The sequence below is a fragment of the Orbicella faveolata genome, unplaced genomic scaffold (assembly GCF_042242905.1).
Source record: "Orbicella faveolata isolate gen_17 unplaced genomic scaffold, um_ofav_v1 contig_36, whole genome shotgun sequence".
NCBI classification, from domain to species: domain Eukaryota; kingdom Metazoa; phylum Cnidaria; class Anthozoa; order Scleractinia; family Merulinidae; genus Orbicella; species Orbicella faveolata.
The window spans coordinates 4,921,354-4,938,446 of record NW_028301565.1 but is presented as its reverse complement, the minus strand read 5'-3'; the positions used below and the strand labels follow the sequence as shown (position 1 = coordinate 4,938,446).

General features: G+C 39.0%; 1 protein-coding gene across 1 annotated transcript; it reads left to right on the top strand.

The window, feature by feature from the left end:
- The first annotated feature begins 1,028 nt into the window (after nt 1–1,028).
- LOC110067209 (uncharacterized) lies at nt 1,029–16,398 on the top strand. Its single transcript, XM_020774511.2, has 12 exons — nt 1,029–1,389; nt 4,241–4,303; nt 4,389–4,598; nt 5,541–5,652; nt 7,175–7,356; nt 7,502–8,401; nt 9,930–10,202; nt 10,783–11,217; nt 12,223–12,492; nt 12,791–13,201; nt 13,691–13,759; nt 15,412–16,398. Exons 1-12 carry the CDS (start codon nt 1,314–1,316, stop codon nt 15,480–15,482), a joined length of 3,072 nt encoding a protein of 1,023 aa, XP_020630170.2. The 5' UTR covers nt 1,029–1,313; the 3' UTR covers nt 15,483–16,398.
- Nucleotides 16,399–17,093: the final 695 nt, after the last annotated feature.

The following is a 17,093-nucleotide window of genomic DNA, read 5'->3' as shown; positions in this document are numbered from 1 at the left end:
CAACCCCAATACTAGAAATAGCGCGCGCTTACGGTCTCCGTCCCCGATTATGGGTCCTGTTCGTACATTTTAATGATACTTTACACAAACCCTTTAAAGATGTGTAGTTATGAGAATTTTGCATCATGGTCCTGAACATTGTTTCTTCTACCATCTTATACGCTCCTTATACTTGATTAACATTTCTATGACTGGTGTGTATTCGGGTGTTCGATGAAACATTTACGTAAACCCTTTAAATATACCCCTCCCCCTGCCCCTAACCCTCCCCCCCCCCCCTCGTTTACAGGGCTAATTTGGGCTCTCGGAGACCGAAGTAAAACTTTAAAGCCTTATTTCTCAAAATGACCCAATAGAAGGATCACCAATATCTCGCACACGTTATCTCCACTGGGTTTTAACCGAATGTTGTCAAATTTTCAACTGACATTGGTGAAGGACACGATTATTTAAGTCTTAAACCTCCAAAATGTGCAATTTATGAAATTTTTCCCTGTTATTTAGTTAATATAGTTAATATTAGTTAATATTAGTATACTTTTTCCACATTTCACGAGAAAAACCCCCTCAAAACACTGTTTTCTGAGGTTTGTCTCCTGGACAACTTGCTTATGGACAGGATGAACTTAATTCCATGCTTCTCGAACCATTCTTTATTACGTTATCGTGTTTATAATTAACACCACTTTTTAACACTTAGGAGCTAGTTACTCATTAACTATCGCGGCATGTGACCTGGAAAAGCTCATTTTTGAAGTCGGAGTGCAAAGTCCTTTAACGGTGTACCAAAACTGTTCCACAGAGTTGTTTTGCAAAAAAATATTTTTAATGTATAAGACCCCCTTAAGTTTTTAAAATTGTTATTGTACATATTTTTCTCATAATTATTATAATTATTCGATGTTCCTGGATGTTCTGGGATGTTCCGGAATGTTCCATGTTCCGGGTTTTATCGACGCCATTTAATGATATGACTACTTCAACGTTTAATATAAAACGCATTCCTCCATTACAAGTTGTCATTGCACCCGATTTGATTACCCTGTGAGCAGTTGGTTTCTCCTGAAAGACAAACCGGCTGCTCACAGGGTCATATCATTACCATAAAAAAGCTAAATGTTTGGTTTCAAGGCACTTCAGGAAGTCTATTTTGTACTCTAAAAAGAAAATACTTTTAGAACTACGTTACCAATTTTTTTGAAACAAAATCTCGTCTTGGAGCAGGTGGCCTATTTATCGTAAGCGAGAAAAGCGAATCCCCCAGCTACACTCTTCACTGCCTCAGACTTCTTTCTTCATTCCCAGTCAATGCGATGAAGGTTCGAGTAATTCTTGTTTACTTAAGAATATATATCGCTATTTTGGTGACATCTTGTGGTAACTTTACAGGTAAGGTGCATCTGTTCTTAAGAGTGACTTTCTCAAAATGTCGAGAATCGAAAGACAGTCACGAAAAATCGATTTTTCTTTTATTTCGCCAAAACATACCTTTGGGTGAACTTATTCAAGGAAAAATAGTTTAAAGTTCCAACGATTTATTTTACGGCCAAAATTTAAGAAAGTTCGAAATTTGCATATAATGGCGGTTTTCGCGGCTTAAAATGGCGCCGTAACATTTTATTTTACTGACGGGGAACATTTTAATTCCCAGAGCTATACCTTTTCTGGTGAAAAAAACAATAACCAAGGTTTCCTAAAATGTAGATATTTTGACCAAATGATATATACCAGAGGCCATTTATACTAGTCAGAGTTGGCCTTTATTTGTTCCTTGCCAAGAGACACAAATGTACAAATACCCTTCGTTAAAAAGCTACAAACAAAACTTCAAGAAACTTATCACATTATTTTAAAGTGTAAGAATGAAGTAATATTTGCGTCAAGTTTCGTTTTCACAGGATTGTTTTCACGCCCCCGCTGTTTTCGTAAAGAAGAGTGAAATTTTGAACATTTTAATACGCGAAAACCGCTATTATATGCAAATTCGAACTGTCTTAAATTTTGGCCGTAAAATAAATCGTTGGAACTTTAAACTATTTTTCCTTGAATAAGTTCACCCAAAGGTATGTTCTGGCGAAATAAAAGAAAAAATCGATTTTTCGTGACTGTCTTTCGATTCTCGACATTCTGAGAAAATCACTCTTAGTATAGTGTTTTTTTTTATATATATAAAGATAAGGTTTTCGACCCTGAGCGCCCCTATACTACCTGGGCTAACATCAGCAGTTAGTTATTAAGGATGTTACTTAGCTAGTTAGTTAGTAAGATTGTTGCTTAGTTAGTTAGTTAGTTAAGTAGTTAGTAGATAGTTAATAAATTGCTTGTTAAATGATTAAGCTTTTATATATTCATACATTTTATTTTCATAATGGCCTGACTAGCACGTATGGTTCGTCAGTTCCCTTCTAGTGTTCCTCGCTGCCTAGTTATGTACTAAGATTTTTATTATTGTGGTTATTACAATTATTATTATTATAGTATTATGTTGTAATATTGTTTATAATTTTTTTATTATATAATCGCAGTGAAAATTGAATAAATTAAATTATAAGACTCGGCATGAATTGCTACTTATATAGTTTGTGTCACACAAAGCAATTCGTCTATTTAAAGAACCCTATGGGTATCTGGATCACTGGGAACTTAAAAACACCCAAAAAACCTACTTTGCTTGTACCTTAGACTGCGGCCCTTCAATTGCTTATCTAATAGCGCTTACTTGAAACCAAACTCCTTGATACATCAAAATCGTTATGGCTTGTAATTTTTAGAATATATTTTTCTACCTACAGGATTGCACCCTACTGTTATGAGAAGTTCACTATATGCCTTGAGAATAAGACTTAGCTAACTGTTAATACCCTACGTGTTTAACCTATGTGTTTATCGTGCGATAGTCTCTCGTTCCCTCCCACACAACCTGTCGTTAACCTCATTTGCAAGACAAATTTATGACTTGAACAGTGCTGTAGGGAATGACTAATTACTGACCGAGAAACTCTCAAATGGCTTTTTAATCAACCTCTTTGCTTTGTACACATGCATACAGCGTTTCATTTGCAAAAGGTTCTTTTATTAGACATTGACTTTAGCTCATATTCATAGTCTGAAGTCGTTTTCCCCATTCGTACCATCTAAAGATTCTGTCCAGTCATTCAGTCGACGAACAGAGTCTTCCCAACCATTTCCTACTGCTCAAGGTAGTTTATGAACCTGATGCACACTTTCTTTCCAACACATTAATTAGTATAAACAAACTAAAGTGTTTGTTGCCAAGAGGCTCCAAGAAAAGAGTATTCGAGCGTAAATTTTTTATTTGTCTCAAGAGCAAACACAAACAAACACCAGCTAAGACAATCACAAGAAATGTAGTCAGTTTACTCAAGCGTATTTACGCCAGCCGCTGCCAATTCCGCGAGAAAAGCTTGTTTATCTTTTCAAATGATTACCCCTTGACTTTTGGTCTCTTTTTTTCCTAAAAGCGCTATATTTATGTTCATGTTTTTGTCCATAAACACGAGCCAAAAGTACCTAATGTTTCCCCAATATCAATTTTATTTCCTGCATGTCATGTCACTTACGTATTTTTCACTACCGGCCATGAACTAACATTACCTATTTATCTATTTAGTTAGAGATTGACATGGTACATAAATTTGTAAATGAACAAGACACTGTATTCATTGGATCGAAATGTGTCTTCTATACACCATACAAAAGCGAGAAACACAAATGTTTGGATTACCGCTCGTTACATTGATCTTAACACAAGTTGTCTCGGCTGTTCGCTTTGAACTGAGAGGCTCCTAAATTACCAATTAAACATACCATTTAGCACCATAATTTAAACGTGCCGGTGAAAAAACCAGCATGAAGATAACAAGACTTCGAAGCATTTCTCTTCAGTTATAAACAACACTGACTTCTACATCTACATCTACATGTAACCTCAGTGAAGTCGGTAAAAAAATCGTGAGACAGGTTTGTTTGTTTGGTTGGTTGGTTTGTACACACGCACCTATGCATGGTAAACAGTATTTTCTTTAAAAATGTGACTTAAAATGTTACTTCTTATAGGTCGTTGCATTTAAATAGGCCACGAATATCTCAAGTTCTGTAAGATCGGTTATTTTCTATTTTAAAAACAATAAGGATCTGCAAGTTTCCCATTGATGAATGAGAACTTCTGCAAAACAAATACAGTTGCCGCTGAAAATTATGTTTGTTGCTTTTAAACCAGGAGGTGACCATGGGTTGTTTAGGCGGAAGAGAACATTTGGCAGCACGGCGTCCTCGTGTAACAGTGAGTTAGTCGCCTTTCTAAATCGGTTGCGAATGTTCCATTTCATGTCAGTCTCTTCATTTGCTAGTTTTTTTCTTCCTTGTAGAGATCCACGGAGTTTACTTGGAAAGATGGGACAGAATAGATTACAAACGCGTTAAATTTTTGCTGGCGGATCCAAGATATCCAAACCTACCAAGTTTTGCAACTTGTGTTCCAACATTCGAACAGCCGTCACGGTGGACAAATTTCTTTGGTTCTCGCTTGAGGACGTATTTCGTTCCATTCCAGACAGGAAACCATTACTTCTTTCTTTGTAAGTTGCTACTTTTCTTACGTGATAAAAGAGGTGGCGTCTGCCAGATATCACACCATGGAGTAATAGCACATTATCACATAGACACAACAATATATAACTGTAATTTTAATATGTTTCAATTAAAATTTTGTTTAAGATTGATCTGTACTTACTGACAAGTGATAAATACATAGTGATGAGTGGTAAGTTCTATAAGGCGTTTTCACATGACGTCACGGCAGCCAAATTGGTGACGCTAGACAGTGAAAAGGCGGCCATGTTGGTGTACCAAACCAATAGGCCACTTCCGAGTTGTCCTTTGCCTCTGCGTCAAAACAAGTCTTTGTGCGAAACCATTGTCATGAAGATGCGTTTCATCAGTAAGTTATTTTCATGCAAATCAAACTCATTTTCACAAGAAAAGTTTTGTACGAGGAGTTGCATTGAAACAGAGGCAAAATTCAACTCGGAAATGGCCTAATCTGTGGGAGCTAAACTCACTTCTTATGTAAACACTTCCTGTTGTTCCAATAAATTTGCACGAGTGCTTGTCACGTGAATGAAGACGCTCTATATCAATTCATTGACCTTATACGGCCAGATCTAAATTTGGGTATCGGGTAAATCCTAAAGTCTGGTGACATATCAGATTGGTTTGTTCATGTTATCGGTATTTTGGCGCGACTGCTTCTTGCATAAATATGAAACATGGCTCGACCAGACTAGCCTGCTATGCCGTGTGTGTCGGAAAAGCACGATTAGGTATAAATATTATCGGGATTCAGATGTGGCTGGCCTAATTTGATGTTACATGTGATAATACTCTTCTTCCTAAACCATCACAAATTCCGCAGGCAGTACAATTGAATTAAACGTTAAAAAACACTTTTTCATTCACTTTCTTAAGAATTGGAGTGCATTTTAAGCAACTGACTGTTTGCTCGGCAATCTGTTTTTCAGCATCCAACGCTGGGAGTGAGCTGTTTATCAGCACCAATGAGAAACCTGACACGAAGACGTTGATTAGTTCCATTGATGGTGGATTTACCACTTTTCAGTATGAATATGACAGGTAACAACACCATTAAATGTTTAGATTACATCATTTTTAAAATATAGAATATAAGAAATATTTTTTGTATACTAAGCCAGTGAATAGTGCTTTTCGCACGCTACTGAAGCCAGGCGGCTTTCCGTTAAGCTTAAGCTTGGAGCTTCATATTTTTCATAAAGCCGGTCACAAGCGTTATATATTAGCTTTAGTATAATTTCAGAATTGAACAAAGAGTTTCCAGCAACCTGATTGGTTCAGCGATCCCTTATGTGACGTTATATAAACCGCGCTAAGCGGTTTATATAACATTTTCCAGGCCTGGCTTCTAAGCTCGCCACCTTTGCCATCTCGGCAAGTAAAGATGGCGAATTAATTTTTCATCTATTCGGAAGACATCACTCTAAGTCCAGGATGTTTGAAAGGATGGAGAATTTTCAAAATGACTGCTGTCGTCCTTGGCCCAAAAATCCTTTCAAGAACCCGTGTTCAAGGCAGTTAAGAATCGTAAACATAGTGGTTACGTTGATTGCCAGCAGGTCAGATCGATTGACCGAAATCTGTTTTCCTCCAAACTAAAGCTACTCATTTTGAGACGATGATGACAACTGTGGATGAAGTCAGCAGCGATAAAACAAAGGTACCGGATGAATTTATTTTTCGTAGTGTTTTACTTGTTTGTTTTACTGCCGAACTCGATGAGCAAACTGATTCACAATCGATGTAAGCTTACATGTAAGCTTCTCATTAAAACTATACGGCTGCATACGTGTACGCAAACGAACAATTGCGTCCTGTTTTTATGTTTTAGTCCGTTAGTCTCCGTTGTTCAGTTCTGAAATTATACTAAAACAATTATTCGCCTCAGGCTCAGTGAATATTGTCGAAATATTCACCTCGCTTTCTGCGAATAATTGTTAAATATAGATTTACCAGTATCTATAGCTACAATCACGGACAAAAAAGTCTTGGGACAAATTTGCACTTTTGGTGCTTTTGCACACACGCCAGACGCGAATACTACTTCACCTGCCTAACATCGCACCCCACCCCCATAAAATGTTGAAAACTACTACCTGCAATTCCTTCCGATTTTCAACATTGTATTGGGTGGGGAGGGAGAACAGTAACGCGTTTCTAAAAAGAAAGCAGCGCTTTTTTCAAACTTCAGTAGTAAAACACAGATAATGCGTTAAATTACATAAGTGTCCCAAGGACTTTTGTCCACGATTGTAGCATTTAAAGTCGTGCCACTTGTTAAAACATAGAAAGATACGACATGTACACTTCCTGAATCCTTAATGTGGCGGCCTCTTTCAAAAGCAAATTAGCATAGCCTGTGAGGAGGCTTTTCGCGGGTGAAGGAAGAGGGGGAGCAAAGGGGAAGAAGAGCCCCCGCATAGCTTAGAGCTTTGAACCTCTCCCCCTTTACTCTTCTTCTTTATTTACTCAAGAGGAGCAGACTAAATTTCTCTGTATTTCAGAGATGCACTCTCAGTCTTAGCTATGAGATACTTTCTAGTGATTTGCATTATTTATCTAGATTCTCGAATCAAAAATCTCTCCCGGTTTATCTGAAGAAAGGTAAATATTACTACATGGAGGCTGTCATGAAAGACGATCATCAGAATGATCACCTGGAAGCTGCAGTTCAGACACCAGATGGGACATTTTACAAAGTGATACCATCAAAGTTCCTATGGACTTCATTGCCGCCTCCTCCCGGTAGGTACAATTTGATCCTACTTTATTTTACATGTTTGGAGAACGGGAAGATAAGAGCTGCAATTTTGAGAGATAAGAATCTCAAAAACTAATAACAAAATTTAACAAACTGAGTTGACAAAACCTTTCTTATTTTTATTTCTAGAGAAAAATGCTACTTACCAAGCTGTTTTAATCAAAGTAGCAGCACGAGCCGGCGCAAAAGCCGGTTTAGTATTTGGAACGAAGTGGGCTATGCGTAGTGGAGCAAAAGCAGGAGCAAAGGCTGGTGCATTGGCAGGAATGGAGGCTGGAGCATCGGCAGGAGCGAGTGCTGGTGAAAAAGCCGCCATTGAAATGACCACAAAAACAATCGAAGAAGGACTTAATAGTTATTATGGAAGAGATTCGCACCAATTCAAAATCGTTGTACAAAATGGAAACGTGGTCTCCGTTAAGGGTCCTGCCTCAGGAGGTGGTGGAGGTGGGGGCGGTGAGGGTGGGGATGGTGGAGGTGGAGGTGGTGGAGGTACTGGAGGTACTGGAGGTGCAGCGGGTGCAGCGGGTGCCGCGGGTGCAGCGGGTGCAGGAAGCGCATGGGGTGGAGCTGGTGTTGCAGGTGGTGGTGGAAGCGTAGGAGGAGGAGGAGGAGGAGGAGGAGGAAGAGGAGGTGGTGGTGGTGGTGCTGCTGGCGCTGGTGCTAGTGCTGGTGCTAGTGCTGGTGCTAGTGCTGGTGCTAGTGCTGGTGCTAGTGCTGGTGCTAGTGCTGGTGCTAGTACTGGTGGTGGAGCAACAGGTGGTAGTGTGGTTTCTGGAGGGGCGGGAGTTACAACAGCGGGATCTTCATCTGGGGTAGTGACTGGAGCCTCGGTAACTGCAGTAGGATCGCAAGTAACTTTAAGCGGGGGAACAGGACCAACTGGTGCGACTGCTGGCGGCAGTGAAGGCGCTCCTCAAACGGAAGCATCTTCTGTTCAAGAAAAAGTTACGTATATGTTAAAGCCGGGTGAGGATGCTCAAACTATGGCCAGGAAGCTAGTATGGAGACAAGGAGGCGCAAGCAAGCGTGAGTTGATAACGGCTTTTTGAATACCTAGTTTATAGGCCCGTACGTATTGACCTGTCTACCCACAATGGCTCGAACGAAGCTCAGAGATATTAAACGACTTTCAAATTTCGTTGGCCGACAAAGATATTTTAATTAAAATGCGTAATTGAAATACATTGACAATGTGGGAGGCGCGGTCCCTCGTCCGGGTTCGAGCCCTGGTCGGGGACATTGTGTTGTGTTCTTGGGCAAGACACTTTATACTCTCACAGTGCCTCTCTCCACTCAGGTGTATAAATGGGTACCGGCGAATTTAATGCTGGGGAGTAACCCTGCGATGGACTAGCATCCCATCCAGGGAGGAGTAGAAATACTCTTAGTCGCTTCATGCTACTGAAACCGGGATAAACTTCGGCCTGATGAGCCACTTGGTTTGTATGCTGACTTTACCTTACCTACCTTACAGTGACAATAGAGGACGCTTTTTGGCAAAAATTACAGTAAAAGCAAGACAGCTGATGTAACCATGTTTAAAGCAATGAATTTGAAGCATGTTCATTTACCCGAATAGAGTGCAAACATACAGTATTAAATCCCAGTTTTTCTCTCTACAGAGGAATGTTTTCGGGTTAAATGTAAATTTTATTTAAGAATTGGTTTACGCTTAGCGTATCCAATTCTTTTATAACATGGCGACAACAACTTGGGTGCTAAAACATGTTTTATTTGTGATTGACTACGAAGTTTTCACAATGCACGGTGAAGAAAAACAAAGCTCATTAAGATCCTAACCCGCCACAATCAGTTGAGCAACGGTTGAACAAAAACGCTTAACCTGGTTTCTTAAATTGATGAAAAATTCGCTTCTTCGAATTAATTATAATGAAAATGTAGGCAGACAAAGTCAAAAATACTCGATGAAAATGTAGTCAAACAAAGTCAAAATACTCACGTTTAAGTAAACATCTTAGCCTGGAAAATTCAAAGGCTCGAAGTAGAGTTTGGATTGTTCGGAATAATCTTCACATTCCCGAAACTTAAACGAAAGGAACTTGAACTAAACTCGACGAAAATTGCACACATCATCTTATATACGCACGGCCGTGTGTATATAGAGATTTTGTTCATGATGGTTCAATTGGAATTAGATAGGACTAGCGCGCGCTCTATGTAATTTATCACCATGGCCAAAACGCATGATAAAAACGTCATGATTAAACAACTAAAGATATTTGTTCATCAATCAATCTAGTTTAATCTTCGTACGTGCGATAAGTTATGTTTACAATACCAAAAGTAACATGTAATTATAGTTAAGGGAAATAAATGCTTACATATTCCAGATTTAGACTTCTAGGAAAGTCAGAGAAAAGGGATTTTTGATCATGAGCAACGTTTTTCGTAATGGCGCTGTTTAGTATATCGAACCTGTATCGGTACAAAATACGTTATAAGAAATGAATTAACAGTTAGAAGAAATGCAAGAAAAAATTTAAATGGTATAAATGTATATCTAATATTTCTTTCTCACGTATTTTTTTATAAGTTGTGCAAGATGGATTGTACACTGTCCATTCCTGGGACGTTCCGTATCCGCAGGAGAATGGTTCCCTTAACTTCTGTTGGAGATCTTTTAATGGCAAGGTAGCTCTGCGACCGTTTTGTCAAGTATTCAGAGTTCAAATGCCTGCACTGTATAAAAAGATTAAACCAGGGAAAGAGAGTGCTTCTTTTGAGTCAGTTTGTCTACCGGGATATTTCATGAGACAGAAGAACTATAACCTCATTCTCCAGAAAAGGGATGGATCAGAACTGTTTGGTAGGTGTTAGCAATCGTTTATACATCTAAGATCGATTTGATATCTACTCCTGAAAAATAGCACCAATATCAAATCAGATACTAGGATGGTTAAAAAAAATACCGTGGTCAGAGTAACTGCAGAGTACCTAAAACCAACAACAGCAAAAAACAGTTCATGTAAAATAACAATTAACTGACTGTTTTATTATCAATTAGACTGAAAACTCGAGTTCTTAATGAGGGAATAGTCAACAACGCGCAACAGTGTTCAGGTTGAACATTTCTGTAAAAAAAAAAAAAAAAAACTAGGAAGAGTGATTTAATTGTATTTTACGGCTTACGTAACGTTACGGCTTAAAGTTAGGGCTTCTAAAAGTAACTTGGCAGGACAATTTCACCTTTCAAAGGCAACAGGGTCACAATTACGGACTATCAGTGCTTTAGTGGTAGAAACTGACTAATTATTTTTCTATCATTACGACTGCAATGCGACTGACCTTCCAATACATTGTATTGCATATTGTTTATTTACTCCAAACATCATATTCTAAAGATTGCACATAACAATATTTTGATGTGTATATCTCTTCCTTGACAGATAAAGAGAGTTCTTTCAAAGTCTATAACGTGATGAAATACAGTAGAAATTTGATGCTAAACTCAATGCACTCGGATTGGTTCATTTGTCAAAGTAAGGATAAGAAGCTTCATGGTTCCACGCTCATTACACTGGACTTTTACAACGGTGATCCAGATGTCCTTGAGCGGTGTACATTTTCATTCATGCCAATACCGCAGAACCAAAACAAATATATGCATTGCAGAAACGTTGCTGGACCAGTTGTTCATCCCGCCATCAGTGGGCAGCCACTTCCTCATCCTCAGCACTTAGTTCCGGAAGTACCACCTGTTCCTGCCCAGCCTTCCTGTATACCCGTATGTCCCGCTGCAGAAACTGCGGGGAGAGCACCAATATCTGGATCCTCAGTCCCAGGCGGCTTTCCTTTGGAGCCTTCAATCACAAGTTCTGAAAGTATAACCATTATATTGGGTGTATCTTATCTAGAATGAAAACAAACGTCTCAAACGTATTATAGATATAAAATCAAGCGCATCAAGATAAACTCTAGACTCGCACATATTTTGTGACGCATTAACACATGTAAAATCATCAAAAGTGTGTTCCTTGTCAATTTTCTTCCCGCCTTGACTCAACAGACGGTAAACAATGGAGAACATTTTTATCTATTCGTTTATTTTTCCAGTTTTTTCTGGAGTTGATAACTGCCTTTTCACCCCGCGAGGGAGGGGTGCTCTCAGCAAAATTGGGTGGGTGTGTGCGGCCCGCTTTCCAAAACCTTTACCCTATTTATGACCAAAATCTGCGATATTCCCTACCCTATTTATGACCTGACCAAAATTTCGAAACCCTATTTAGACTTGACCCTTAAATCAAAACCCTGCTTCAGACCTAGGTCATAATTAGTTTCCTAGTTCAGACCAATGTTACATTACCGTAAACGTAATTTCTAGAGGGCTTTTGTTGATTTTCTTTTCGATAATGATGAAAAAGTGGCTTCTTCTTAAAAACATACCCATATCAAGGCTAGAGTACAAAAACCATACCCTATTTATGACCAAAATAGCCAAAATCAGCTAAAATCAATACCCTATTTATGACCAAAACGGCTGAAAACCATACCCTTTGGGGCCGCATATACCTATTTAGCCCATATAAGGGAGCACCCCCCTCCCCGGGGCTTTTCACGTTTAGCATGCCAGTGTTATAACAATTTCACATTTACAGACAGCAAAATTCTAAATGAATCTTCTTTGGTTGGAATAATTGATCCTTCTTTGTTCCTAGGACTTCGTTGGAACCTGTGTAGGGAAAATATATACTTATTGTGCATTCTCGTTTAAGACTAGCAAGTCAATTAAATCAGTTTCTTAATCAACAGGCCGGCGAAAAGAGGTATAGTTACTGAAGAAGACATGACCAAATTATTTAGTGAAATTCAGTTGTTGTCTATTTTAGAGATGTGCGTCGCCTTGAACTTCATTAACAACTTCAGAGCACCATTTAAGCTCTACTCTTCTCTCAAGCACGAGGCATATCTTGTCACTGGATTTGGCTTTAAACTTAAACTCATCATTGAACGACCTGAACTACACAGTCACGTGATATTCAAAGCCGAGGATCCACTTGGCAAGCACAAAATCTTCCTGAACGGAAAACTAAGTACTTCAGAGGCAGCAGTTGCTGGCTGTCCTGAGTTTGTCAACGTGTCTGTAACGCCAGAGCAAGGTAAGACAGAAAGCTTTACACTGTTGACTAAATTTTAAACAGCTTATTATAATCAATGATTGATTATCGAATTGAGATTAACGGGAAGACGGGAAGAATAAACTACTCTTGAATGGAAAACCAAGAATATCTGAGGCAGTGATTATTTTTTGGATGCCCAGTGTTCTGTGATGTGTCAGTGACTTCCGAACAAAGTATCATGAAACATTTTCCACTGTTTTTCTTGAAGGAAATAGAAAGTGTAGGTGTCGCTGAGAGGATAAAAATTGGTTTTTAAACAATTGATTTGTTACTGCAGGTAATGCTCCTCCCGAACCATCTGGCAATTTTCGAGCTTTACCACAAAGTGTTCACGCCTCCACTAACCTGGCCACTCTCAATCCTTCTTCTTCTTTGCATCCTCCTATATTTCTGAGGCAACCCTCTCCTCCTCCTCCTCCTCCTCCTCCTCCTCCTCCTCCTCCTCCGCCGCCGCCTCCACCTCCTCCTCCTCTTTCTCCGTCTGCACCACCACCTTCTCCTTCTCTAGCACCACCTCCTCCTTCCCCAGCACAACCTCCTCCTCCTCCTTCTCCTCCTCGTCCTAATGCGCCTCCTCCACCTCTTCCACTTTCGCCTCCTTCACAAGCAGCAGCAACACCAAGTTATTCACCTCCTACAGTTGGTCCAGGTTTTCCAGTTTCAGCTCCAGGAGTATCATCTAAAGGCGGTGAGTCTGGTGGGAGATTAGGGTCACTATATACCTTAGTTTATAGAGTAAAATGAGGTTTTATAAAGAGCCAGACGATAACAATAGTCAGTGGAAATCCTTCCTGGTCCCTATTTAATTTACCTTATTGACTTCTTGCCATCAAATATTATGTTGTCGGTAACTCACCTTGGTTAAATCTTGTTCTTAAAATTCTGCATACTATGTTGTCGCTCGCACTGTTTTTAACACGTTTGGTTTTAATCATGAAAGACAAAGGATAAGGGAACAGAATAACGGCTTCAACAATTTGGCACCAGGCCTTCTCAGTGTTACCTTTCCCTTTCCCTTCCCTGTCTCACCCTCTTTTCACTCGCCCTCCTTCTCATTCAATTCACGCTCCATCTCGATCGCTCCTTTCAGATATCTTGAGAGTGATAGAGGTTAATGTCTCCAATAAAACAATAATAGACGCAATAATTTAATTAATTTCTCTGCATCTCTTGATAGGGAAAGGCCATGGATCAATTCACTATCACTATCATTTGTATCCTGACAAGACGCCACATGTAGCTCCCGGTAAGCAAGTCACGCAAATTTCTTTCCGTTAATGTATAGCAATGGCTCGTTATCTGAAACTATGAAAATTCATATCATTATACAAGACTGAAAGATGCCATTTGTCGTTCCCTTTTGTTACGCGTAACACTTTCGTATGGCTGATCCCGAGTACAGACTGGCAACTAAAGACCTTCACCATACGAGGGTGACACATGAAGACAATAAACCTGAAAATCTTGTGGGTCCCCTGGCAAAAGCAAAAACTATTAACATCCCTAGATAATAATATAGTTTCATCCTAAGAGGAGTGAGATAACTGGATTGAGCACTTCAGAAGCTTGGTTGGGGTTCAAAAGAACTGTTATCTACCGATCATTCTAGTACTTATATTATTTCTAAAAGTCAAAAGATAAAGCTGAGCTCAACTGAAAACAGAAGCTTGTTGCATTGAATTAAGTGCTGTGGGAAACTTAGAATTTGCCGCCACTTGCTCATCCGGGAGTTAAAAATTTTTACTTAGAAGCCATTTGGTTTAAGTCTATTAATCCTACAAGAACATAACTTGGTTGTCAGTTTCTAGTGGGAGGCTCCTGTACATTTTCATTAAACCTCAATTAAGAGTGTGTCCATGAGAAAACCAGGCAAAACCAGGCAGGAGGCGATACAGCTCAAATCACCGATTTTGCTCAAACTTGGCACAAATGTTGGGTTTGGTGAGTAAATGATCATGGCAAAACATTAGGTCAAAATATTTTATCCTCTTTAAGTTAGGGGAACCCCCTCCAAAACTGGCCGTTTGTCACTAATTTATGCACATTTAATTAGCTGTCTTTGATTTAGTATTTCTACTACAAGAAAGGCCATGTGAAAATGAAATCCACTGGATCATTTTCTACTATTATCAGTCTCAGAGCACAGGTATTCATTTGAACTAGACAATTTGATTTCTCTCCGTGGCTCCATCTTAAGTAAGGCGCGTATTTCGTAGCGTTGTGAATAGCCTTTAATTGATGGCAAATATCTGCACTGTCCAACAGCAAATACACATTATTATAACATGGATAGTGAAAGCAATCACTTAAGTTCTCAAAAAATTCATAAAATGTTTGGGGACTTAAAAATTTTTTCTGTGCTGGCATACTGTTTACATAGGATTTTACAATTTTTGGCCATTTCATGAACATCCACTAAAACACAAAAGCCATTTTTCTGTCTTAACCTTACTCGAAATCAACAAGAAATATCTACTTAAGTATTTTACTATCAATTTCCAGTATAAATTCGGCGAAAAGAAGCACTTGAGACATTTCTTTTTTATATATTTATAGAGCTACATTTTGTGGCATTCTCACGATATCGAAAAAAAACGCGACAGAAGAAGATTCAACGCATAAGTTCCCTCAACTTATGTTTTGAGGCGTAAAATAGAATGGAAACAAGAAATAACTACTACTTACATGTCACATAGACGCAATTTTGCGCTCTCGTTGATTCTTGGAGGGGGTCCTACTAACTTGAAGGGAATACAATATTTTGACCTAAGTTTTTGTCATAATCATTTACTCATCAAACCCAACATTTGTGCCAAGTTTGAGCGAAATCGGTGATTTGAGCTGTATCACCTCCTGCCTGGTTTTCTCATGGACACACTTTTAAATTCATTATTATAGTTTGTCCAACCAGCTGTACCAATTCAGGATATGGGTGCCCACTTCAATGTCCGTCTCAGTGTTGTAAGTAGGGTGTGGTGATTGCCTTGACAACGGAGAAGTGAACACAGCCATAAAGGAGACAGCAGCTGGAACTCGAAAAGCACAGAAACTAGCATCACGTTTCGTCCCATACTCCCTTCCGCAGTACCTCACGATGAAAATATAGCTGAGTCCTACCGACAATTTGTAAACCCCAAGATATGAATCGACGTTGACTCATTGAAGAGAAAAAGCGTTCGCTTTTGTCATTTTAAGAAACGCAGTTCTTCGCTGTATTTGGTTCGTTAATCTATCAGCTGGGTCCTCGTTGTTGGTATCGCTTATAATGACAGCGCATGCGTTTTCGGATCTAGATTTCTTGTTTATTAGAATTAGGAAAGTTTCCACTTAAAAATAATCAGTACTGTAACGTTATGATGAACTTAAGGGTTTTTTTGCTTTGGGACATTTTAATGATCTAATTAAGTGATTTGTTTTTCTATCATATATAAAACTTATCAGCCTCACGATTCTCAAACTCGTTCCTCAAGTCTTCGTTCCTCACTGGGCAAACTTGACAAAGTGAGCGACTCTCGAGAGTTCCGTTACAACCTTCATGACATTTTAATTTATTTAAGAACAATGAAATGAGCGAAAGGGTAACAATTGGTGATTCGTTTGACATTAGTTGTCAGTTAGGTATGCGCAGTTCAAGCGGAGGTTCAAAAACAAACTTTCCAGGGTACGGCGTTTGCTTCCTGACCGCTGGTAAGGAGGAACGAAGACTGTGATCTTGAATTAAGTTTATTTATCTATTTAATTTAATGTTTCATCACCCTCTTATGTACAAAGTACTAAGCATACGTGTTTCATTTTACTTTTTATAGTGACCTGTCTTTTACTTGAATTAGTTTGCTCTGAATGTATGCTATTAAAACATCTTCTTGCTACTCTGGACGAGAAGTATACCGTTGGGTTCTTGTTGTCTTTAACTCGAAAGGAGAGTGCTATTAGAATTTTACAAGATTTACAAGATTAAGTAGTCGTTGCATTGTTCAACCCACTGCCATGATGATAAAGCTGTGTTAGTATGTGAAGTGCATTACTGATGGTTCGGTTTATCGGGTACATCGAAGAGAGAATTTGTTGCAAAATGGCAAAATTGCGGCTTTCTTTGGATCGACCAAGAAAAGCCATTATTTGAACAAATGGAAAGTGGACTTACAAAAAATCATATAATAAAAAAATATATTTGCCACACAAGACGGAAAAATGGTTCATCAAACTGAATTTATCGAGGCTGCTTAACCTTTCAATGTAGCACTTCGAGTTGCTAAGGGCAACCGTCCGCAAATCATAGTTTACAAATCTAAACACACTCGCATCAAAAACTGCTCCAGGTCTCGTCCACACCCTAACCCCAACCATAGTTAATCGAGGGAAATGGTTAGGAATCTTGGCAAAGTTCTTGTATGTATTTGTTTGCTATTTTGGGGGTTGACCCTGCACAAAAGCTGGCAAAATACGAAAGGTGGTTACTTGTGCCCATACAACTAACCAATAGAAGCATTGCGATTATGTAATTCATGCATAGTCAATGAGCAGAAAACAAAAGAGGTGCAGGGTCAAGGACCTTTAAACATAAATCTTAGCCTGTTTGT